The 27940-nt window shown below is 37.8% G+C and overlaps 1 protein-coding gene across 1 annotated transcript in view; it reads left to right on the forward strand.

Moving 5' to 3' along the window:
• LOC136261314 (uncharacterized) overlaps positions 1-27940 on the forward strand; it is an 81160-nt gene that overhangs the window by 1405 nt on the left and 51815 nt on the right. Inside the window, exons 2-4 of the mRNA XM_066055294.1 lie at positions 10792-11133; positions 16441-16827; positions 16877-17173. Coding sequence (XP_065911366.1) covers positions 10792-11133; positions 16441-16827; positions 16877-17173 — 1026 coding nt within the window. The remainder of the gene's footprint in view (positions 1-10791; positions 11134-16440; positions 16828-16876; positions 17174-27940) is intronic.

Raw genomic sequence — 27940 nt, forward strand, 5'->3', positions numbered from 1 at the left:
GCAGTAGCCTGTCTCCAGCATTACAAAGGCTAGAAAATGGCTTGATTATTGTTAAGAAGCTGTTTTCAGTCTAGTTGGTGAGTCCAGTCCACGAGTCCAGTCTGTGAAATGTATTATGCCCATTTAAGTGGCTGTCTAAATGTATGTTTAGTTCATTTATAAAAATAGGTTATTAGGCGAATTGTACATGCTTCACCTCATTGTAGTTACGGCACTTGATCAAACAGATTGTGCTTCAAACATTTTCAGTGTAAAATTGATAGCTAGTATATCTTCAGGTAATCCTGTGGGCATGACATATTGGTGTCATTTTTGTGAATAATTGCTACTCCTTGACTGTTTATCATATTCTAGCTAAACTTGCTACCAAGATACGCCTTTAATCTCCCCTTTTCTGTGCCAAATTTCAAGGCAATCGAATAACGCGTTTGCATTTTATGGCAGCTTTTGTAAATGTGCAATAAAAAGAAAAATGAAGAAATTAAACTGATTTTTAAAGGCTCATATCTTGGGAATGCCTGAAAATATTTTGCTCAAATTTGGTGTGTGAACTAAGGAAGGTGAAAGGCACTGTCACAGCAAAAAACCTGTCTTGTTTCATAAAGGCAGTTTGGAGATATATTCACACTTTTGTTCTTTCTGTCAATATACACACTGGTGTGACGCACTGGCTTCTTTGGCCACACGACACACAACTGTGTGTATTGATAATTGTATAGTATAACTAGGTGTCCATTGATTGATACAGTAGGAATTTTAAGTTGAAATAGAGAACATAGAAATAAATAAATTGTAAAAAAAGAAGGTTGCCTAAATAAAAAAAAGTATTAATTGCCACACCTACCAGGAAAACTAGTTGATAGAACCAGCTGAAAATAGGTAGAAAGGTAGATTAACTATTTTAGAATGCTTTTTCAGTGGTTTACAAGGAATCAGATCAAAAACTACTGAGTTACACTACTAGGTGTAACAAGTACACAATCGAGATAATCTAATAGTGCAGTCACCCTAATATAACATTCAGCTACTAATAAGTCACTCTATTAGTATGTTCAGCTACAATCAAGTCACCATGTTGAGAGTTCAGCTAACAAGTCACCCAGTAGAGACTTCAACTGCAATCAACTGGATCAAGTCATTCTTCAGCTACAAACAAATCACCCTGTAGAGGGTTCAGTTACAAACAAGTCACTGTGTAGAGAATTCAGCTACAAACAAGCCACCCTGTATAGATTTCAGCCACAAACAAATCACCCTGTGGAAGTTCAGCCACAGAAAAGTGAACCTTGTAGAGAGTTTAGCCAGAAACAAGTCACCCAGTAGGGTATTCAGCTACAAACAAGTCACCTGCTAAAGTGTTCAGTTACCAACAAATCACCCTGTGGAAAGTTCAGCCGCAAAAATCACCCTGTAGATAGTCAGCTATACAAACAAGTCATCTGGTAGAGAGTTTAGCTACAAACAAGTCACCCTGTACAGAGTTCAGCTGCAAACATGTTCCCATTTCGAAGGTTACAAACAAGGTACTCCTGCAAACAAGTCACCCTGTAGAAAGTTCAGCTACAAACTAATCACCCAGTGGAGAATTTAGTAGTAAACAAGTCACTCTGAATAGATTTCCGCTACAAAAAAGCCACACTTTAGAGAGTTATGTAAGTCACCTGGTAGAGAGTTCAGTTACAAGCAAGTCACCCTGTAAAGAGTTTAGGTACAAATAAGTCACTTGTAGAGTTCAGCTACAAAAAGGTCCCCCTGTAGGAAGTTCACAACCAAACACCCTGTAGAGAGTTCAGTATTATTAAACAAGTCACCCTGTAGAATGTTCAGCTCCCAACAAGTCACCATGTTCAGCTACAAACCTGTGGAGAATTTAGGTCCCCCTGAAAAGATTTCAACTACAAAGAATTCACTCTTTAGAGAGTTCAGCTACAGTAAAGTCACTCTGTCGAGAGTTCAGCGTTACTCTGTAGAGAGTTCAGCGTCACTCTGTAGAGTAATCAGCTACAAGCGAGATGCACGGTAGAGAATTTAGCTGCAAACAATTCACCTTGTGGATAGTTCAGCTACAAACAAGTCACCTTGTAGATAGTTCACCTACAACAAATCATTATGAAGAGAGTCCAGCTACATTGGAAGTAACTCTGTAAAAAAAATCAGCTACAAACAAGTTACCTTGTAGAGATTTCTGCTACAAGCTATATAGTCTACCTGTAAGAGAGAGGACATATGGTAATTTTCATACCGCATTAATTTTGCAAAATAATTGCATCATTATGAAACATATAAACAGAATTCTGTTCTTCATGTCTCCCTCCTTTCTGCAGTAACAAAAAGACAAGTGAAAGAAACTCCAAAATTGGCCACAGAATGGCTTTGGAGTATTGTAAAACAGAAAGAAGTGATATCTATACAAAATCAGCCAAGCTATGAAAAAAGGATGCGGCCTCCAAAAAGTGAGTGTGAAAAAAGATGAGAAATCAAAGGTGGCGCCACGAAATGACTGTGATGGTAGGTTAATGGAAAAAATTTTAAGAACAACAATTCAGGCGAATTTGGTACCAAATCCTTGGAGAAGGCAACACAAATTCATCTGAATTGTCATTATTAAATTTTTTGCCATTAACCTACCATCACAGTCATTTCGTGGCCACCACCTTAAATTTCACTTTTTTTCACCCTGACTTGTTGGGGGCCGCACCCTTTTTTCACAGCTTGGCTGTTTTTTGTATAGATTAAAGGTTGTACAGCTGATCAATGCATAGTTTATTATTTCACTTTAGTGGTAGGCAATAAACATTTCATTTATCCTTTGAGATGCAACTTGTCCACAATGCAGCATTCTATTTCACCTTTTGAACCATTCTCCTTTTATGATGACCAACATAACATGTTGGTGAAATCTGTTTTATAATGTTCTAGTTTTTCAAACAGCATAAGCAACTGATTATTGACCAAGTTTTGTGATTTTAGTCCTAAATTGCTGAAGGGAAGTCCTATTAACTTCTAGTTTTCATCATCTTCTCTGGCTGTCTTTCAGTTGTTCTATAGTTGTGGTCCCATTGTTTGTAGACTGGTTAACTGTAATGTTCTACAGTAAACTGAGACCACACAAGGTAGGAATCAACCACCAGTACTTGTTATTGACCACATGCACATTCCATACTTGAATTGTCAACCAGTTTCTAATATCACAAAAAAGCCCTATCCTGCCATAGAGATGATGCAGTTCACATGCAATAATGTGCACGTCCCAGAAGTTTCAGATCTACCGTTTGATTGGAACACAATATACAACTGTAACCAGTTAAATTAATAACACATAAAATGTCATCTTATCAATAACAAGTTGATGTTATGTGACTTCTAAAATCCAGGTGCCCATGGAACACACATTTTTATGAAAACAATTTATGTACACCAGGCGTGCACCTACAACTAGCCTGTGGCTGTGGGCATGTGCTTAAAACTACAAGTATTTACACTGGTCTTTTGTATTTAACATTCTTGAAGACTAAAGAGTTGCCTTTGCCAGTTCATTAAATGAACAATATCGATTTGATGAAATCATCGTGTAGCAATGGGTCTGGCTTATCAGTCAAACTTCTTTCAGGTTTCATCACAATTGTAAGGATCCATAATACTTGGGGCAAAAATGTTTTCATAGTGTACAGCACCAGCATTGGTGGTTTTGGTCTATTATGGGCAGTTGTCACTTTCTCCACTCAAATGTAGCAACTCACCTTCATGTTAGTTATCACAAACCTGCAACAGGAAGCACTTCATCAAGTGTAAAATCCTTCTCTGATCCCATAAAAGTGGACAGAATCCATTGGAACATTTCATGAAACAAGTACGGATTTAGACAGGAATTCATTATATTTATGGGAAATGGTTAGGTTGATAGTACATGCTGGTTGATGATCAGTTGCTTACACTATGTAGCTCTTATGGAGGTACACACCTGCATGTCTGCTACAATACCTCCTCAGTGTGGTTGCCTCATTCCACATATCTCTATTAGTGTCTTGAGGCCCACACACCCTTACTATTATCACTCACTTTCAAGTAGGGCTGGGACGAATGTTGAAGTTTACCTTTGAATATTCGCTAATAAAATGTTCGAACATTCGAAGCTTCGGTGTTAGCTTTCAAGTTACAGGTTTTCTTGTATTTATGTACAACCTTCTTAGGTTTTATCTTTCTAAACCTATTTAATGAGTTTGTATACATTTGGAAAGTACCAAGCAGCAGTACTGAATGCCGCGATAGATCGATTGCAAATGGGCGTGTCCGCTATACTGCAATCATGCACAGGTAAACACCGAGTAATGGCTAAAAGTACGCTTTCCATGCTTTATCTATCACTTTATAAGGTGTTTTAAGGCTGCAATTATGGTAGCAAGCTGAACTGCAATGGTTTAAAAGTGGGTGTGAAACACAAAGATCGATCGCAAAGAGACGAACATTGATCATGCAAGAGGAATAAGCAGCTGCAATAAAGATAACCACTTTTATTTGCAATTCTTTTGTAGACTATGAGTGCATTACGAAGCTTTGAAGGATACTTTTATAATTCGAAGTTTACTTAACCTTCGAACCCACGAAGCATTCGAAGCTTCATCCCAGCCTTACTTTCAAGTGAAAGTCTCAGACTCCCTATGCATAACTTCCAACACAGTCTTAAACAGTAGTTACTGTTTATGCAAACTCTAGTAGCACTAAATCTTCAGTCATCCTAAAATCATTTCCAACAGACTTATTGTTCAATCCAATGACCATATCTTACACTCATTCAGTCTCCCCTTACCTATATCCAACTTGGCCACCAACTTAATTGTCCGTAACCCTTAAACCTGCATAGAACTTTTGGAAAATACTTGTTTACACAGTACAAGCATGTATGGCAACATTAGGTGAGGTAACTTAACTATTATAGTTTACAACTACACTTTGATCAAAAGTCTGTTCACTGGGCTATTTGGAGAAGTTTTAGTGATCATTGTAACCACAGTGGCTTACGTACTTGTCATGAAGCAATAAATAACAGTGACTTGCATTTCTGTGTTTCAAAAATTCTTGCTGCGTGTTTAATTTTGATTGTGGGTGTACTCATGTGAGCCATTTATGGCCTGATAGAAAATTTAATGGTGAAGTGAATGGAACTTGTGATAAGAACAACCACCATCAAGTTATGAATTTTGTAAAAGTATGTAAAGGGTTTTGCGTGTTACCTTACAGAAACATTGCATACATGGCTAGTTTTGGCCTCATCATTTAGCATTAGGGTAAAACTCAAGTATCTTTAAATCTGTGTTACATCACAAATAGAATGGTGTAAATTGCATACCTATTGGATGTACACTTCAAAAGTTACAGCACTTTGTGTAAGGCACATGTATCTATACTGTATCTATCAAATGAAGTTTAATATTAGTAGGGCTGTGTGATAATACAGTAGCTAAACTCATATCTCAGTTATATTAGTGAAAACCATTTATGTATCTCAATAACTGATATTATTTCAATAATATGTTATGTCATATATTTGTAAGCACAGTTTTACATACGTATTTGTTGAATTAAGTCAATAATAAAATCATTATCTTAATACTGATAGGTCACGAGAATCTTATCTAAATTATCTCCCATCCCTAAGCATTTATGTCACAGTTTGCCCTCCTATAAGACTCCACCTTCATGACTTCAAGGACATGCAGCATACATGTAATAGTTGTAACATGGGCATGAGGGCATACATATCAGGCAAAGCCCAAATGCCCATGTTACAGCTAATATGTAACACTTATTAGGCTGTTAGCCTGTACAGGGCAATCAATCACCCAAGCCAATATGAGTGCAGCTACTGGATGTATTATATATGCATACCTAAAATTTTCGATTATGGGTCAGCAGCTAGTACGTTCTGATTACGTTCGGTTATAATAAACAGACATATCCTAGAGATATCACAGAGAATTTCCGTTACGTGAGTTTAATGTTTTAATCAGTGCTATTGAATCGTTTATGGGAAAACTATGCAGTTTACTAAAGGCCTAGACAGGTAAGCTTGCTTGTAGAGTGGTTACTCCGTGCAGAGTGGTAGCTTCGTGATGGGGGTATGTCCGTATTCGAAAATGTGTGGAAATGATCGAATGAATAAGCTATAGCACTAGTTTTCACCTTAACCCAATGTTTTTCAACTTGTAGGATGGCGAGGAAAACAAAACGCTCTTTGTCTGAGTAGTTTTCATAGCGAAATCCAAGTCATGCAGTACTTACGATGTCAGGTTAAGTCTCCAGAGCGATTAAAAGTTCTCCCACAGCTGCAGATGAGAGAGCCAGTGACCACGGTGGGACCCCTAGCAACTCCTTCGGATGAAATGGTTTGGCACAAATCATGCCACCTTGAACAATCTATGGCTACCTCATACCAACTGAGAGTATCCTCTGAAACTACATCTCTCCACTGCAGCTTAGGTCCATGAAATGGTCTAGTAGTTAAAAGTTCGCCAAACAGCATCTGTTTAGGTAAATGATCATCACCTATTGTCGCCAAATGACCGAACCAACGCAGACGATGCTGCACCAGTAACACACCAACCCCATCAGTCATTCCAAATTCCACAGCCAACTGCTCAGAACAGACGCACTCCCTCCACTGTTGATACTGAGAAACCCCTAACATCCCCCTTACACAATGGTTGTGGAACACCTCAATTCTTCTTGTCTGATCCACCTTCACAGCCCAAGTTTCACTCCAAGTGGCCGCCACAGTAGAAAGATACACACATCTACAAACATCAACTGACAAAGACTTGTTGGCAAGGATGGACTGACGGAGACATTCAAACATCCTAGCTGTTTTAGCTAACCATCCAGACAATTCAGCATACAAGTCCCTATCATTACTGATTATACCATTACTGATTTGCCATTCATTAAATGCAAAATGCTGCTCAAAAAAACCAATACCCAAAGACACACCATAATTTTAATCATAAAGGAAATCATTGATTGCAAATCATATTTCTAAAATTAGTTTAATTTTAGAAATATGATTTGAAAACTTACATTTCAATATACGTTTTTGCTGATTGCAAAATGTAGGAAATCATTAATTGCAAAATTTTCACACACACACACACACACACACATATATGAAGATTTGGTACCAATAATACTTTTAGAAGAAGGTGGAGGCATAAAAATCATTGTGGGAGCCAGGCAATATTTGAGGGACTTAATACAAGGAGGGGGGGGGGGGGGGGGTGGAAATTCCTTGCCTTTATTATTTTTGGCACAACAACAGGCGTGTAATACATAGATTGCGTGTTAGATTGTAACAATGCACAAGAACACCATCAACTTACATTACTTTCAGTTGTTCAAACTGTATATGTTTGCATAATAATTTCTACTCAGTACACTGTTTATACTTTTTTGTTTACACTGGGTTTACTTTTAGTGGCATTGTACATACATTTATGCTTCTGTATCAGATGGTTCCTCTGAATTGGATAATTCATTGGCTGAAGAGTTTTCATCAGAATGTGACTCATCTATGACAGTCTCATTATTCTTTATCTCATCATCATCTTCATCACTGAGATTATCAAATGGATTGCCATCATCTTCTTCCTTGACTTCTGTGAGCTTCTTGGTCAGTTCTTCTATCTTGGACTTACGTATGTACGTAGTTTCTGCAGCAACGCCTGTATCCTTCACTACTATGGATCCTGTGACACATCTGTGTTAACAGAAATCCCACTTGCTTCAAATTACTTTGTAATACTTTGTAATAACTGCTGTAGATAAGCTATTCCAAGACTCCTTTACCCATTGAAGACACAAAATGTTCTCTGGGGCTCTCATGTTTCCAACAGCAGTGTACGTCTTGTCACCTGAAGCAAGCTATTCCTCATACTTACTTGGCTCTGTAAGCTTGCTTGAAGGGCTTATTCCATGAAACATCAACTGGTTGCAGATACTTGTAAGACCACCAGGTATGATGGATTTGTCTGATCTTGTACTCTTCACTATTGCTTTTGCAGAATCTGTCATATGACACTTGTATGCATCCCATATTAACAATCTTCTTTGAAATGATAATGCTCCCCATACCATGTTTTTGTTGTTTGCTCATTCATGTGACTGTAGGTAACAACTACCCCTGGGTAGTATAATAGCTCTTGATCTTGCCATATGCTCTTGGACACAACAAATGGTTTCAGCTTGATTCCATCAGTCATCATAGCTAAACACATAGTAAATCATACCTTCTCATGCCCAGTAGTTAAAATAGGCAATGACTTGACTCCAGTCCTAGTGATAGAAGTGTCTCCAGGCATATCCATCATTTGTATCTGAGTACTCTACAGGGTGACTTATTATGTAGCTGAACTCTCTACATAGTGATTTGTTCGTAGCTGAAATCTCTACCGAGTTATACTCTCCAACAGGTGACAAGCTAAAACTTCTACAGGGTGACTGTAGCCTCTACAGGGTGACTTATAGTGCATTTACACTAGTAGCTCCAGCTCGGTATGGTACAGCACGGTATGGTACGCTACGTTTTAAGTGCGTGTTTAGATTGGTAAGGAAATAACCATGCTGGGCAAGTTTATACATAAGCACGTGATGGCTAAAGTATCGTCCTACGAGATGCCCTCACCGTTTTCAAGCTCGTTTCAAGCTGTTGCTGTCGTACAAGTTACCAGTAATCCGTTTGAGGGACAATATCAGCGGCTACCGCTCGATGGACAACTTATTTCAAATCGAACATGGTAACTGGACTTTGTTTCACGTTTGGCCATGGTAGAAGCCATCATATTTACGTATAGCAGCCAAGGATATAGCAAGGTTGTTTTTTGTTTTTTTTTGTTTTTAAAAAAAAAATTTATTTATTTTTTTTTAATATTCATTCATTATTAAAGGATATAGCAAAGTTTGTTTCAATTTGTCTACCGTACCGTGCCATACCGAGCCAGCACAGTTGAAGTAGCAGGGCCAGGCTAGCCCGGTACGTAATGCTTTGGCTCGGATTGATACCCGTTTACACTAGCAAAATTAAGCATACCATGCTGTGCCGTACCGTGTCCAACTGCTAGTGTAAACGCACTATTAATTGTAACTTTCTACAGTGTGAATTGAACTCTCTACAGGGTGACTTGTAACCAAGCTGAAACTTTTACAGGATTATTTGTAGCCTAGAGACTTGTAATGTAGCTGAACTCCTACAGGGTGACTTGTAACATAATTGAGCCCTCTATGGTGTGAATTATTGTAGCTGAACTCTCTACGGGTAATTTATTGTAGCTGAACTCTCTACAGAGAGACTTCTAGTAAAGCTGAACTCTCTACATTGTGTAGCTGAACTGTCTACATGGTGACTTGTAACATAGCTGAACTTTCTACAGAGTGACAATCTTGTAGCTGAATCCTCTACAGGGTGAATTTTAATGTAGCTGAGCTGTTTACAGGGTCACTTGTTGTAGCTGCACTCTGACTTGTAAGGTAGCGGAACTCTCTACAGAGTGATTTGTTTATAGATGAACTCTTTACAGGGTGACTTGTAACGTAGCTGAACTCTGTACAGAGTGACTTGTTACGTAGATTAATTCGGTGACTTGTGACATAGTTGAACTTTCTGCAGGGTGATATTCTTGTAGCTGAATCCCCTATGGGGTGCCTTGTAATATAGCTGAACTCTCTACAGTTCAACTTGTTATGTAGCTGAATTTATCTACAGTGCAGCTGAACCCTCTACATGGTGACATAGCTGAATGCTGTAATAATAGGATGACTGCACTAGTAGAGTACATCAGTTGAACACTTGCTACACATAGTTCATTTTTTGCAATATAACCCTATGATTTAAAGTGATTTGTGAGAAGCCTTTCTGCAATGATTAATGTAACTGTATACAATGGTGCATCCCTTTAAGTTGTTTGCCCTGTAGTGTGGTGAACAGTTGTTGTTTTTTATCAAAACTTGATTAGTTAAACACTGTGGGTTTTCGCACTGTATCTTCATGGTCTTTAACTTGATTTCTTCCAAACCACAAAAGGTTTGAGAATCGATAGTTAACCTATCCACAAATCAATTTTCAGCTTCTTCCCGTAGGTGGTTTAATAAACCATTGCCCCCTGCAGTATGCACAGCAATCAACATGTTAATGGACAACAATACAGGAAACATGCTTGCAATTAATTTCTTACCTCAATTGCGTAGGAAATGTGAGGACATGAGATCAAGGGTTTGTAATATAACTCCTAATGATATCCTACATGCAAACTATTGATATACTTCTTTCAGATTGGCACCTCTGTGTTAGAAATGGATAGAAATGGGACACAAAGAAGTAGTGATTCAAATTGCACGTATATCTTGTGATATGCTGAAATCACTTGTTGGGCTCAAGCAACAGAAGAAAAGAGTTGTAGTGTAAAATTTATTCAGTTGTACTTATCTAGAAACATCAGTTTGTTAGTTGATTTGCCAATCAGTCATTTGTATAGTCAGTAGAAAATTCCTTTAATTAAATACTTTTAAATGCGACTCATTGGAAGCGTCTGGTTGCATTGAGGGCACACTTGTACTTGATTAATAACACTTTCAAGACACCATGATGGTGATATGAGTTCTGTTAACTGGAAAATGCTAACCTTCATGATAGTGATCCTTACTATTCACTACTAAATGATATGTGCCAACCATGTCAAAATGTTCTACATGCAATTACTGTATGTAAGTATCATCGACTTAATCAAACATATAATTATTTTGCTGCAGATATTGTAGTCACCATAGTCAGTAATCCAGCTGGTACATCAGTTAGTGGATCTAACACATTTGACTATCCCATATTGAGTAGTGTCACTCTGATATGTATGGCAACAGCAACTGATGGGTCAATATTTAATGTAACTAACTACCAGTGGGACACTACAGGATGTTATACTAACCCTGCTCATAATAGTGGTAATCCAACATGTTTTCCTACTGGTCAGACAACACAAAGTGTAACTGGTAATGATCTAACTGCAGAGGATGCTGGTACTATCACTTGTACTGTGACTATTGGTGGTGTTGACGGTGACTATACCAGTGGACCATTAACACTTCGTATATCAGGTATGTGTATGTGTAATGTATCAACAGTGTGTTGTGTGGCCAAGATTGATTGTACACCACACCTAGTGTGTTATTAACAGTGAAAACAAAAATGTGAGTATCATCATAAAGACATGAGTGGAAAGTCTCTGGAAAGTCTCTGGAAAGTCTCTGGAAATTGGAGGGGTTGTATTTATCATGAACCACGATAGTGGGTACATAATAAGGATCACCCGTGTTTTGCAAAAAAACTCTAATAGAACACACACCTAAAAACCACCTTGGAAAGCATCCTCCAACTCAAAACAACTCTCTAGTGGCTACTTGCAATGAGTATTGGTTCACTAGTAAGTATCAAGTGAAAAGGAAACAGTATGTGTATTTGGGACAAAACTGAAATTTGTCATTTTGTTCATCTTCATATTATTATTCATATTATTTTGTTTCACTCATGCACAGCAAACATTATCCACGTTTTCGAGCTAAAAGTTATATAGCCATGCTTACTGAGTCCTTCCGTGTGTCCATGACCTATTAGTAAGCTCGTATTCCACAGATCGCCAACCACCCTAAGCCTCGAAAATTTTCTTCTAAGTTCTCTTTGCCATTACACTATTGGCAGCAGCTCCGTATACTAAAGAAGCCATATAAGGATAAAATTACAGGATTCCGTTGTGTGAGCTCCTCAGTTAGGGGCCTGGATTTCTTGGGCCCGGGAGTGCAATTTAGCTAAAATATTACATAGCTGGCCAATCAGAATCGAGGAGTTGCACAATCATTTAAAAAGTGAAAACCATTCGACAATGGCTAGGAATATAGAAGAACTCACAAAAGGGAAATTTATAATCTCTTCATACATCATATTAGTAGAGGATAGTATTTCATTACTGGTGAAACGTCGAGTCACCACTCTTCGGTTTTATAACGTGAGATTGGAAGATGCAACTTGACCGACAAACCTCTTGAACAACCTAGGTGAATACTTCCAATAAACGGCTTTAAATAGTCCACTTTTTTATCAACTTCCAATACATTCACGCGATTATGCAACTCCTCGATTCTGATTGGCCAGCCAATATTTTGGCTGGATAGCACTTCTGGGCCCAAGAAACTCAAGCATTGTCACCAGACGGTGTTTGTACATTAGCGCGAGCCCGGCTGGGCACGAGATATTAAGCCTGGGCTTTGTTGTAGCGACAGTAGCATTAGTCAAGGCTGAAGGCAGTACCTTAGACTTAGAAGATCGTGCATGGCATCTCTGCATGGTGAGTACAGTCTACTTCTTGTAAGTGCACGATCGCTATTTGCTATGAGTGACCATACAAGCGCTCTCTGAGACATAATGAAGTTATAGTGCTGATGCCAGAGATTATTCATTGTTATGAATAAAGTTTCTATAACCATATTTACTTTCTGCGCAAAGCCTAAAGTTGGGTGGAGTCAGTATTATTGTCAATTAAAATTAAAACTATTTGTGAGTGCCATAACTGTCTGACCACATTGTGTAAACGACATGGCTTCATGCTGCAGAAAACCCATGGTATACAATACTACACAGTATCTGACTTTGTTGTTGTGAATGATGTGTATACATGCAGATTAGCTACTCTACAGTCTACAAAGTAACATGGTGTGTAAAATAATTTATTTGTAGACGCCACATCTTGTTTGTGGCCAGGGAGCAATATGCATTCATACATGTTCACAACATAGATTTCTTCACTGTGGTATACCCAATGGATACAATACTCACATGAACAACAAACTCTGCACAAACTATATTAGCTACCTATCTCTTTTCTGACTTTAACACATTTATACTACTGTGCACCAGTAAGTCCATGCACCCCCGGAAAATCTGCCATGTTTTGTCAAGGTAGCTGTAGCTTAGTATCATACCATCTGGTGTGTATTCATGAACACTGCATTAGGATACTAATGTGACAACAATGACTAAGAGACTAGAGTCCTGACACATGTAGTAAGACAAGGTAGACAACAGCTGCTCAATATTAGAATTGTCTATAATATATAGTCTTGTCCACAGCCAAGAGCAGTCAGGTAAATACCCTAATAATGCAGTCAAGTGTGTCTGATAACAACAAAGCGTACACTGAACTTGACAGCTGCTAATGTAAAATGCTCTACGTATCTACAACAATTATAAAACAATTCCATTACTGGATTAATAAAAAGTACACAAACTAGATGAATAAAAATTGAAATTTTAAAAAGGGAATATGGATTGCTGAAAAAGCTACCAAACAAGAAGGGATCGTTGGGGTGGTAATGTAAACCACAAATCCCTATTTTGACTGTCATAAATAATTAGTTACGTACATGCTCTGGGATTTGTGGTTTACATTACCATCCCAGTGATCCCTTCTTGCTTGGTGGCTTTTTTTCAGCAAACCCTATTCCCATTTTAAAATTTCAAGTTTTTTTCGTCTTAGTAGTAGATGGATTGAGTATAACATCATCATGTTATCATATTTTGCACATATGTAAACCCACAATCACTTTCCACGTTGTTGTCTTAAAGCCCATTGATCTGCTATACCTAGCAAAGCAGAGCAGATAGTAATCATTAGTGAGATCTACAATGCTACTCAGCACATCAGTTATCATTAGTGAGGTGTGCAGTGTGGTGACTCCCTCAACTGGAGTAATGCAGATATCTGTCTGCTATCAGGACACACGATAGTGTGTCGTGCGGCCAAGAAAAGCCAATGGATTTGGGCACGTGACAGATACATAAAATAGGCCTGAGCCTATTATGCTCAAAATTTTATGTATTATTCCTTCCAGAATTTCCCAAAATTTTCACCTATTATTCTTTTTTTATTCTTGTGTCTAGCCTATTATTCCAAACTAATTCTCATTTAGTTTCTGTAGCTAGCCACTTAGTTTTCAAGATGCTGATCTAAGTAATTTTGCCAGAATTAATTAGTTAATGGCCATAAATGAAGTGTTCCATCTTCCACATCATTAATTTTTCTAGCCATGAGTAGTTACAATAGATTTAGTTTAGCTATCTGCAGACTGCAGTATTATAATTCAGCTGTTTTAAATTATCGGTGTATTAAAACTATGGTTATGGCTACATACTGATATTGATCAAAGATTTGAAGAAGATGTACTGGTATTAGATGTACAAGTTTCAGAATTGCAGATAATCATGCAGTTGAATCCCTGGTGCTGGCTGCAGATTATTCACATGAAACGATCTGACTGCTCTATTAGAGTATATCGATCTTTTAAAGGCTTTCAGCCCTTTTCAGCCAGCACTCGTATAATAATGTCAGCTATATATCCCTCTTAGTAGCTTAACTCTTTCTTCTAGCTAATCAAAAATAGACACGCCCCTTAAGTCCACCGATTATTCCCGTGAACGTCTGATAATTCTAAAATTATGCCCTATTATTCTGGAATTATTCTCACAAAATTGGTGACCTATTATTCTCAAAATTATTCCAGCATAATAGATGCAGGCCTATACATAAAGGGCTTGGACATATACATATGGAGGTCCCCGGTTTGAACCCTGAACAACTTTTAGACGTTTTTCATGCACGTTTTGTTTTACTTCTGACTCCCTGCATTCACAGGCTTTAAGCCTTCTCACAGGTCCTTAGTGGTGACTGTTTTATTAGAGTATCTTGATGTCGCTTATTTCTTATGTTCAGTTTTTGCTTTGTATCTCCTTAGGTAATACTCTCAGTACTTCCAAGGTCCGTGCTACAATGGTTAGCCTATCTGTGTACCAATTCTTAATTTGTTTCTGTCAGTAATTTACCCTGCAAGTGTGACAAAAATCACACTTGCAATTTTGAAAATTGCTTGTCACTTTGCTACACTTCTACCAATCTGTACAAAATGGGAAAATAAAAGCACTATAATATGCTCCTTACACCCTCCACTTTTGAAAAGAATCCAATAAGGCTTGCACTCCAATATAGCAATTTTTGTAAGTATTGCAAAAAGAGATGAGACAAACTTTGAAGGCGTGCATATTTCAATAACTACTGGATTGATTTAGTTGGAATGGAGGATGTCCCACCCCAAGGAATGTTTCACAGAAAAAAATAGGCTATTTTCATTTAGCCATTACTGAGGTCAGGGTACAATATAGGAGAACATTATTGCTCAGCCAAATTTGATTGGCCATTTCTGAAATTGCATGGCCATAAGATATATCCTGGTGTGCTAAAGCACAAGCCTTCTAGGGGGTCTGGGGGCATGCCTTCCCAAGGAAATTAAAAAAAAATGAACACTGAGATTACCATTTTCAACTACGTACTTATCACTTTTTATGTATATGTACATAGTATTTTTTTTAAATTGTTAATTTAAAAATGAAGTAGGGACTATGCAATAAAAAGTAGTGAAACAACAGATGAATGATGGTGCTACAGCATAGCTCAGTGGGAAGTCCCTACTTTGGCATTGAACAAATAATAGCTAATGTTCCTAAGTAGGGACTTTACTTTGAGCTGTGCTGTAACACCATCATTCATCTCTTGTTTCACTACTTTTTATTGCATAGATCCCTACTTCGTTTTTAAATTAACAATTTTTAAAATGCTAGTTTCTTTAGTTTTTTTGTTGTGGCACAGCTAGCTACTTATATTAATCCACTTGTATTTTCCACATCTGTAGGTATGGGGAAGGCAGATACCATCATTTATAAACATCTTGCCCATTTACTCAGTGAGAAGTTGAGTTCCCCATATTTTGTGGCTATGGGCAGGCTTCACTGTAGTTTACAGTGGTGAATACAGGGGTTACAATGTTTTCAGCTGAAATCCCCTCTGAAATTTTCTAGATCCGCCACTGGTTTAGGGTTCTCCTTGCTGTGCTCTTCAACAATGTGTATCAGGAGATTGCGTTCTAGATCCAAGCATCCCTGTGTGCCTCCAGCTGTCGACCTTGCTGTTGCTAAGGGGCACCTGTCTCCTTTAGAACAATAATGTAATATACTGATTTTATATTGTGCTTGCTTCTTTTTCTTATAAAAATAGCTATGGTCTACCAGTGCAATGCAACTTGTAACTGTTCTATCATACACATATCTGTTGTACTGATTTTTAGAGTTAGTACAGTGTCAACTTGTTTTTAGAGAGGTACATATGTTAGGAAAGATTCTTCTCTTGTTCAGTCTGTCATCCTTTTCTTTGACATACATAGTAATTCTGCTTAGTTTGCTAGCATTATGCTTAATGTTTTTCCTTTTATTATGCTCAAGTATAATTGGTTGCTGCTTATTGCATGGATGTTTTTTCACAATTATGATAATCTATCGTATAAATTTAATCAATTGCCTTTTAGGTATTGCAGTGACTGGAGTGTTGATTGGCAATAGTGACATTGTTACTGGTAATCTCCTCACTGACTACTCATACATTGATGGTACTGATAATGGTCTGGTTGCTCGTTGTGTGTCTGGACTGGGACCTACTGGTACTAATGATAATACTGCCCTGGGTATATGGTACTTTAATGGAGCTCAGTTACCTTATGGACTATGTGAAAATCCTGTTGTTAATGTGATTCAGTCACGTATTGCTGGTCTGATGAATTTTGTTGGAGTGATCAATTTATGGCAGTGTGAACCAACCTTGAATATTACTGCAGAAGGTGTTTACACATGTGTCATAATGGACAGTTCAATGATGAACCAGACAAGGAGATTGGGTGTGTACTTAAGTGGAAGAAGTGAGTCACTTGGCATGCATCCAATAATTACATTATTAATCTTACACAGCTGCTCCAATGATCAACCCTCCATCATCATCTACTGTAGCAGTAATTGTTGATTCTCCCCTCACATTGTCCTGTACCTCACGAGGTTCTCCCCCAGATACATTCACATGGAGGAAGGATAGTGGTTCAATTGTACAGTCCACTAATATCACTGCAGTGACTCATGATAGTACTAGTGCAGTGTTCCGTGCTGATTACTCCATTAATGGTGTCTCTATCAGTGATAGTGGAACATACACATGTACTGTGACTAATCCTATTGGAAGTAGCAGTGAAGTTATAAGTGTTTCTGTTCTTGGTATGTTTGAATTATATACATTGATAATTATGGCAATTAGGAATAGGCTTATTTGGATGAATTCAATAATGGAATTAAACATTAATTAATCTGAATGCAGAAATATAAATTTATGTATTGTTTACCTTCTGTTACTCTATAAAATGGAAGTTTATTTTGTACACTGCTGTAATTTATGTATGTAATTAGTTTGAGGATACTTTTGCTGGATGCATTGATACTTTCACCATAGAATTCAGTTATGAGTAATGGGATACTCTAAATCAAGGCTCGTCCTAAACAAACAACTAGATTTTACTGTTAAATACATAAAGTGTTAAGTAATGATAGTAATTTTGTATTGGGAAATCGGGCCTTGAAACTTTGGAGTTAATATGCTTGGACAAGCAAAATTACTATCTTTACCTATTGTCTATCAAACTATCACACTGTGTTAGCAGCCAATCCTATTCTGTGAAATAAAGCAACAATCGTTTGCCATACAGTATAAGGTGATTTGGGTCTCTTACCAACTGCCATCTGATGGTGGTGGTTGTTTTGATAGTTGTGCAGGGTTTTACAGTTCTTCTATAATTTAAATAGGACCATGGATATGTGTATCCACAAGTTGTGGCTTTCCTAATTGCATGAGACTTAGAGGACAAATATATGGGGGCAGGGGGGGGGGGGGGGGGTTGATTTTAAATCCATAGAGAGTTCTAAGGCTTTCCTACTAATTCTAATAAAACCGTGCATTTCACACCTCAAGCTAATCTTGAGTTGTATGTTACTTTTGGCTACTTTTGGAATAGTGACAGTTGGACTATTGGACTTTCAGTGTAGGCATTTCAGGTCTACCTCCTTAAAGATGTGGATGCATATCCTCCCTTGATAAGCATGCATCAATTAGTTGTATAACAATGTGATTGATTTGTAGATACATTTATCAATCAATGTAGTCTCTTAGACCTGGGGATGGGCTTTGGAAGGGACCAAGTTGTACCACCAGTTTACAATATTTCATCAGTGCATTCTTGTAATACAAATGCCCTGCTGCATCTACCCAGCTATTATTAACTACTACCTCATGTAAGCTAACAGTAAGTAATGTTACCATACAATGATATCCCAACATTAAATTTTGCTTAACAGAACATCAATTTATTAAGCAGAAGAAAAAGGTAGGAATTTTATAATTGAGTAGGTATCACAGAAATAAAATTTAATGAAACAAGGAGACCACCTATACGCCTGCAGTTGCATATCCTTATACACATTTTATTTATATAGCTTGTCAATAGTATCGCCATCAGCAGTGGTAAAGAATGCAGATCAAAATTAAGGCACAAGCACACAAGACAATCATTTTCAAGGTCTAATCCTTTCCAGTGGCAACAGAGCCATCTTAATAGTATTATGGCTTCCTACTTTAGAAATTATAAAATCAAATGTGTTAATACATACCTGGCTAGCTATTGTGTGCTATTGTGTATGAGCCCAAGTGCATGGGAGCAACAGAGTGCTGCTCTGGGTGATAACCGCCATACAGTTACACAGAACAGCTCTGTTACTGGGCGATATGTTACGTAGTTATCACCCAGTGGTTACCAACTTATCATCCAGTTATAACAAACCTTATCACCCTGCAGCAGAGCCACTCATGACATCATAACAACTGCAAGTGATACAATTTATGGAGCAAATAACCAAATATGGAAATGTTATTGAAAATACACACACCAGTACAGCACTTACAACAACATGGTCAATGTACTGCATCAAAAGAAAGGATGGTACCAGAGTTAATGTCTTTATCTGAATGTGTGCCCAGCTATCAATTACTGACTACTCGAAAGTGAAGTGGCCATTACACACTTCGCTTTTAACTATGTTTAGCTCATTACACAGCACTACAAACAAAGAACAGTAGGAGAAGCGCTTCTGCAATCAATCCAGTCACCTAGAAAAGTACAGACAATCCGTGTGTCCCAACTATCAATTACTGAAATGACCTAGGAAGTGGCCATTATGCTTTGCTTTTAGCTATGCTCAGCCCATTTCATATCATTACAAATGAAGAACAGTAAGAGAAGCACCTCTGCAATCAATCCAGTCACCACGGAAATATGGACAATTCCTGTTTACAAACATATGGAAGCCATCACGCTATCGTGAATCGATACCTTGGGCTGTCAGCAAAAAAAGAAGTAGGACACGAAAGAGGACAAAGGTAAGTCCATCATTATACGTGCATTGTACTTACTGCAGTATGCCAAAAGAACAGAGCGATGTCGAACAATAAAAAAATCAAGCCTGTAGCCTTAGCCGTTATAGAGTTACGCTTGCCTGAAGGCATCGAGCAGGCAAGTAGTTAGTCAGTAGAAAATTCCATTGAACATTTTTTTTAAATTTCATAACAATCTATTTGAAGCATTTAGGGTTGTACTGGAGGCGGTGATATTTTGGCCAAGAAAACCCAAACCTCCATGATCCCTTATTATATGGTACTACCGTACTGCATGATAATTTATGACTGATAAGCCTACACACACATACCACATCAGAGAAAAGAATGTTGCCAATTGTATCAATGTACTAAGTTTGTAATGAATCTATAAACATTTATTTGCATAAAATAAGGTTGAACTTTTGTCATGGCTACACAGTAAACCACTTATGGGAATAACTTGAGATTTCATGCATACATAGACTAGCCATTGTAGCAATTCCTTTTGATGGTTTGAAAAACAAAAGAGTACAGTAAATGCTACAGAGTTACAAAGCAAATCCACAAACAACTGTAAATCGCGAGGTTGAGATACTCTTAGAACAGTCACAGTGGGATATGAAAGTGCATGAAACATGTCAAACAAAAAAAACCTTACCAGAGCTTGAACCAGGAACCTCCTTAGTAAAAGCCCAAATCCTTAACCACTGAACTACCACTATTACAGTTATTCATATCACTTAATTTCTACTTTACAAATGAAAATTCCAGCTTAAAGTCTGCTTAATAGTAAAAGTGTATAATTTCATAGATCTATCAATCAGAGCACATGATAGTGTGTCATGCAATCAAGTACAGCTAGTGCGGACATGCAATAAACAAGTGTGTATTTTACAGGAACCAAGAAAATTTCAATTTAATGCATCCATAGCTTGATAGTGCCTAAATGAAATTAACCACTTTTGCTGTGGAAACTCCCTCATGGCAGGGCACCTCTTATTTTATACTTGAGTCGAATCCACTCAGTCATCACTGAGATATGAACCTTCAAAGTTATTCTTATTTTCTTATAATCTTCTTATTCTTTTTACATACTTTTGAAGAGTGCAATAACTCATGTGTGCTTTAGTTGATTTGCTTCAAATTTGAAAGGCAATAAAAGCATAATGCAGGACGTTTACAGTACAATTTTTGTGTAGATCAACTTAAAAACAAGGGAGTTATGCACAATTTTGTAAATTGCTTGTTGTCACGCCTACAGGATAATCCGCTTAATAGAATAACTTGAAAATCGGTCTGTACATGTAACTATCATTGTGCAAATCCTGAAAGTACTGAAAGTATTAGCTAAGGAAATATAAAGTAAAAACTAAACATGTGATTGAAATACTCTAATAGAACAGTCACTGAGTAGTAAAATTCTAGTTTAGCACTAAAGTTTCATAATCTCGTAGATCTATCAGTGGAAATTCTAGATTGTTCTAAAACATTCTATGTGTGTTGTATTAGAGGTGTTTACAAAAAACGTGTGCTCTATTAGGGTAGCTACTACCACTATGTCAAAACAGTGTGTTGTACAGCCAAGTTACAGCTGGTATGGGCATGCAACAGACAAGTGTCTATTTTACAGCTTGTTGTTCTACAGGAACCAAGAAAACATAGCTTTCACATATCCGTAGCTAGATAGTACCTCAGTGGTAATTTACCATGTTTGCTGTGGAAACTTCCTCGGGGTAGGACACCTCCCATTCTAAATTTGAGTCAAATCCGCCAAGCCATCACTGAGACTTGATATGTGCATTCAGTGCCTTCAAATTTGTCTTATTTTCTTCATATTTTTCTTCTCTATTTCAAACAAGTAGACAGTGCAGCTACAAACAAATCACACTGTAGAGCCAGCCTTGTAAAAATTGCCCTGTAGATCTCACTGTAGTGTGGATACATAGTTCACCTATACATAACACCCTGTACAGGATTCAATTGTGTAACAAGTCATCCTAATAACTGCATGATACTCACCTTATTTGGTTTCAAATTTACTGTATAATAAATACATAGATTTACACAAATAGCTAGCAGTCTTCAATGATTCCTGTAGTAAAGGAAAAAAAGAAAGTCTCAAAACCAGCCATAGGCTGCTTCAGAGCTTGCAATTACAAATAGAAGTGCTATCTATACCAAACCAGCCAAGCTGTGAAAAAAGTGCAGCCCTCCAAAAAGGCCAGGGTGAAAAAGCTAGGTGGTGGCTAAGAAATGTAGTGATGCTAATGCCAATCATTTTAGTGATCACACGATCATCATTATTGGTATTAGCATTATTGCAGGAATTTCTTGGTTGCCACCTTTGATTTCATGATTTTTTTGTCACTGGCCTTTTGGAGGGCCACACCTTTTTCACAGCTTGGTTGGGTCACCCTTTTCGTAGCTTGGCTGTTTTGATACAGGTAGAAATTCTAGCACATTGTATGTATGTTCTATTGTAATTCCTCAAAAATGTGCACTCTATTAGAGTATTACAACAATATTATCAAAAAGCATATAATCCATGAAAAAAAAACAAAAAAAAAAAAACAGCCAAGCTATATAAAAGGGTGTAGCCTTCAAAAGCCTGGGTGAAAAAAGTTGTGGTGACATCTAGGCTGCAATTACGTATGTGGATGATAATAAATTTTATTAATGGTGTGAATTAACAAAATCAATATCATTGCAGCCATTTCATGGCTGCCACCTTGATTTCACAACTTTTGTCACCCAGGATTTTTGAAGGCCACGCCCTTTTTATACAGCTTGGCTGTTTTTGTGTTGATTTCACTTCTTTTTGTAGTTTAAGTATATACCCAAAGCCAACCATAAACTGGCTTTGAGGCTTGTTTTTACACAAATCATTGTTCTTATCTACAGATGCGATGAAGATGATACTAGTGCTCCTAGCAATACAGAAAAACACCTACCGATCTGATACCAAAGCCAATTTATCAAACGATGCAGTAGTACCGTTTAAGTAGAGATCACCCCAAAGATGTTGCGTACCGCCCAAAATCCCCCTCTGAAAAACATTCTCGAGACATCTTATATGACGAAAATCACCTTTACAGAATAGTACTAGTCCATATCATTATCATACAGTACGGTAGTACTGTATATTAGGGATCGTGCAGTTTCGGATTTTCTTTCCCAAAAATATCACCCTAAAACCAGCCTCAAATTTCCTTCATAACAGCTTGGCAGTATTGGTTAGGCATAGCCAAGCCCAAAAATGCCTTCAGAGTGACCCCAAACCCTTCCAACAAGTTTCTATGGAATTTTAAAAATTTTCTATATAACTGAATTTTATTCTGACTAACTAACTAACTGATGCCTCCAGCCAAGCATATCTCGACAATGGGTAAGGCTATGGGCTTGATTTTTTCACTATTTGACATCGCTTCATCCCGAGACATGCCCTTTTGCCAACCGCAGTATGTACAATGCACATATCATGGACTTACCTTTGTCCTCCTATGTGTTCCAGTTCTTTTTGCTGACAATGCAAGGTGTCGATTTGCAATAGCGTGATACGGCTTCCCTCTGGCTGTGTCATACTGTACTTTTCGTCCACATTTTCCGTAGCAACTGGATTTATTGCAAAGAAGTTTCTTGTACTGTTCTTCGTTTGTAATGCTGTGTAACGAGCGGAGCATAGCTACAAACAAAGCGTAATGGCCACCTCACTTCTCAGTGCGTAATTGATTATTGGGATGTGCATTTAGACGCAAAGTTATTTTATGAATGCCTGGCACCATTCTTTCTTTTAATGTGGTACACGTGGATTCAGTAGTCATAATTGTGTTATTAAAAAGTAAACAAACAAGTAGAAGGAAAAATTAGAAATTTTAAGCTGGATTAGGGATCAAAGAAGAAAAAAGTAGGGAAACAAGGGAACAGCTGAAAGTTGTGAAACAAAGGAGGTTGCCTATACCTGCAGATATACTAGTGGACATCTAATCCCTACTCTTCAGTGTATAACCATGACTGAATTAGGGATTAGATGTCCACTAGTATATCTGCAGGTATAGGCAACCTCCCTTGTTTCACAACTTTCAGCTGTTCCCTTGTTTCCCTGCTTTTTTGTTCTTTGATCCCTAATCCAGCTTAAAATTCTTAATTTTTCTTTCTACTTGTAATATATAACACAGCATTAAATATAACAAAACACTTACAGGTGGCCTGATATAGTATTTTTAAAAATCACCAAAACTCAAATTTTGGTCTCACTGCCTCACTACCTGCTTGATCACAGTCACAAGGCTAGAGGCCAAGCAAAGCAGTGCACAGCCACCAGTTTATACCACAATAACAAACTCACCAGTGGGATGTACCTTTTTGGGCTCCGACAAGTGTAGGCCCTCTGCGCCTTGTCTTTTCTTATATCTTCAATCAGGCTACTTGTCTTCTTCTTCATCCAACGAAATCATATCGAGGCATTAATTGTTCATATCAACACTTTCTTCCAGCAGCATATTTAGACACCACAGAATTATTTCAGAGCTGGATTTCAGAAGCGCTTCAGTCCCGGCACTACTATAAGAGGTACGTATACTAGCTAGTAGATATCTGCAACTTCGTGATTGGGATCCCGTTCACGATAGGTTCGTGACCACACCCATCAAATAATGATCTAGGTGGACTAATAGCGATAGAGTATGGATACCACAATATTCTAATACAACAGTCACAAGTTACACTGTAACTAGCTCTGCTTCAACAAAAAACTAAACAAACTAGTATTTTAAAAATGAAGTAGGGACCTATGCAATAAAAAGTAGTGAAACCAAGCGATGAATGATGGTATCACACCATAGCTCAGTAGGAAATTGGCATATTAGCTATAACAATTATTTTGTTCAATGCTAAAGTAATGTACCAAAGTAGGGACTTTCCCACTGAGCTATGCTGTAATACCATCAAGAAGATTGCAGGCTGCAACACATGTGCATACTCCTTGAGCATGCTAATCACAAGGAATTAACTTACCAGTACTAATAATGGTGCAAAAACATTAGAATTACTGTTACTGCTTCCAAGTGGAAGACGAGATGTTGTATTAACATATTATACTACAGATATCATGGTATTCGAAATATATACCAAAAGATATACATATTTAGGAAAGGGTGCCATAGTGCAAGGCGAATTGAATGCCATGATATCTGTAGTATAAAATATACATATATATATATATCTAATCCAAAACAGCCAAGCTGTAAAAAAAGTATGCGGCCCTCAGAAAGGCTATGGTGAAAAAAGATGTGAAATCCAAGGTGGCGGCCAAGAAATGGCTGTGATGGTAGGTTAATGGTAAAAATTTTAATAACGACAATTCAGGTGAATTTTGTGCCGCTTCACAAAATTTACCTAAATTGTCATTATTAAAATTTTTACCATTAACCTACCATCACAGTCATTTCTTGGCCGTCACCTTGGATTTCACATCTTTTTTCACCATAGCCTTTCTGAGGGCCGCACACTTTTTTTACAGCTTGGCTGTTTTGGATTAGATTTCATTTCTTTTTGTATTTGTATACCCCAAAGCCGGCCTATGGCCAGCTTTGGGACTTTTTTAACCTATGTTTTTTTCTTTACTACAGGAAGAAGAAAAGATGAAGTAGATGTACTTTAAATATTTTATCAGTAAATGTACAAATTATATATACTGTATAATACATATGTGACCGGATTTGCGAAAAGGGGTCTTCCACACACATCCAATTTGCCAACTTTGACAATTGATAACTTCAGATTGGAAAGAGCTATTGCCTTGAATTGTGGACAGTGGTGAGCACCACTATAGCTGAATACGTGGTGAAATTTTCAGGTTAATATGTTACTTGAATACTGAGTTATGGTCTCTAACGGTTACGGAATTGGATGTGTGTGGAAGACCCCTTTTCGCAAATCCAGTCACATAATATTATATTGATTACAGAAATCTCCATGGTGGTTTCTTTGTAACTGAACACTCAACAAGGTGACTTCTTCTAATTGCTCTCTCTACAGGGTGAATTGGTTGTAGCCGAACGATCTACAAGGTAACTTCTTCTAGCTGATCTCTCTACAGGGTGATGTGTTTGTAGCTGAATTCTGTACAGGTGATTTGTTTGCAGCTGAGCTCTTTACAGAATGGTTTCTTTGTAGCTGAACTCTCTAAAAGGTAACTTCTTCTAACTGATCTTTCTACAGGGCAATTTGTTTCTGGCAGAATTTTCTACAGGGTGATTTCTTTGCAGCTGAACTCTCTACATGGTGGTTTCTTTGTAGCTGAACTCTCTACAAGGTAATTTCTTCTAGCTGATCTCTCTACAGGGTGATTTGTTCGTAGTTGAATTCTGTACAGGTGATTTGTTTGCAGCTGAGCTCTTTACAAAATGGTTTCTTTGTAGCTGAACTTTCTCCAAGGTAACTTCTTCTAACTGATCTTTCTACAGGGTGATTTGTTTGTAGCTGAACTATCTACAAGGTAATTTCTTCTAGCTGATCTCTCTACAGGGTGATTTGTTTGTAGCTGAATTCTGTACAAGTGATTAGTTTGCAGCTGAGCTCTTTACAGAATGGTTTCTTTGTAGCTGAACTCTCTACAGGGTGGTTTCTTTGTAGCTGAACTCTCTACAAGGTAACTTCTTCTAGCTGATCTTTCTACAAGGTGATTGAGTTTTTTGCAGCTGAACTCTTTACATGGTGGTTGCTTTGTAGCTGAACTCTCTAAAAGGTGACTTCTTCTAGCTGAACTCTCTACAGGATGATTTGTTTGCAGCTGAACTCTCTACGTGGTAGTTTCTTTGTAGCTGAACTCTCTACAATGTGACTTCTTCTAGCTGAACTCTCTACAGGGTGACTTGTTTTTAGCTGATCTCTCTACAGGGTGACTTGTTTCTAGCTGAACTCTCTACAGGTGATTTGTTTGCAGCTGAACTCTCTACATGGTGGTTTCTTTGTAGCTGAACTCTCTACAAGGTAACTTCTTCTAGCTGATCTTTCTACAGGGTGATTTGTTTGTAGCTGAATTCTCTACAGGGTGATTTATTTGCAGCTTAACTCTCTACAAGGTGACTTCTTCTAGTTGAACTCTCAACAGAGTGATTGATTTTTTTTGGCAGCTGAACTCTCTACATGGTGGTTTCTTTGTAACTGAACTCTCTACAGGGTGATTTGTTTGTAGCTGAACTCTCTTCATGATGGTTTCTTTGTAGCTGAACTCTCTACAAGGTAACTTCTTCTAACTGAACTCTCTACAGGGAGATTTGTTTGCAGCTGAACTCTCTTTATGATGGTTTCTTTGTAGCTGAACTCTCTACAAGGTAACTTCTTCTAGCTGAACTCCCTACATGGTGGTTTCTTTGTAGCTGAACTCTCTACAGGGTGATTTGTTTGTAGCTGAACTCTCTACAGGGTGATTTGTTTGTAGCTGAACTCTCTACAGGGTGATCTGTTCATAGCTGAACTCCCTATAAGGTAACTTCTTCTAGCTAATCTTTCTACAGGGCGATTTGTTTGTAGCTGAGTTCTCTACAGGGTGATTTGTTTGCAGCTGAACTCTACATGGTAGTTTCTTTGTAGCTCTACAATGTGACTTCTTCTAGCTGAACTCTCTACAAGGTGACTTGTTTCTAGCTGATCTCTCTGCAGGGTGACTTGTTTCTAGCTGAACTCTCTACAGGTGATTTGTTTGCAGCTGAACTCTTTACATGGTTTATTTCTTTGTAACTGAACTCCCTGCAAGGTGACTTCTTCTAGCTGATCTCTCTACAGGGAGATTTGTTTGTAGCTTAACTATCTACAGGTGATTTGTTTGCAGCTGAACTCTCTACATGATGGTTTCTTTGTAGCTGAACTCTCTACAAGGTAATTTCTTCTAGCTGATCTCTCTACAGGCCGATTTGTTTGTAGCTGAACTCTCTACATGATGGTTTCTTTGTAGCTGAACTCTCTACAAGGTGATTTCTTCTATAGCTGATCTTTCTACAGGGTGATTTGTTTGTAGTTGAACTCTCTACATGATAGTTTCTTCGTAGCTGAACTCTCTACAAGGTGATTTCTTCTATAGCTGATCTTTCTACAGTTTGATTTTTTTGTACCTGAACTATCTACATGATGGTTTCTTTGTAGCTGAACTCTCTACAAGGTAACTTCTTCTAGCTGATCTCTTTACAGGGTGAATTGTTTGTAGCTGAACGATCTACAAGGTAACTTCTTCTAACTGATCTCTCTACAGGGTGATTTGTCTGTAGCTGAACTCTCTACAAGGAAACCTCTTTTAACTGAGCTCTGTACAGGGTGAATTGTTTGTAGCTGAACTATCTACAAGGTAACTTCTTCTAGCTGATCTCTCTACAGGATGATTTGTTTGTAGCTGAACTATCTACAAGGTAACTTCTTCTAGCTGATCTCTCTACAGGGTGATTTGTTTGTAGCTGAATTCTGTATAGGTGATTTGTTTGCAGCTGAGCTCTTTACAGAATGGTTTCTTTGTAGCTGAATTTTCTACAAGGTAACTTCTTCTAGCTGATGTATCTACAGGGTCACTA

Source organism: Dysidea avara, chromosome 7 (assembly GCF_963678975.1).
Source record: "Dysidea avara chromosome 7, odDysAvar1.4, whole genome shotgun sequence".
Lineage (NCBI taxonomy): Eukaryota > Metazoa > Porifera > Demospongiae > Dictyoceratida > Dysideidae > Dysidea > Dysidea avara.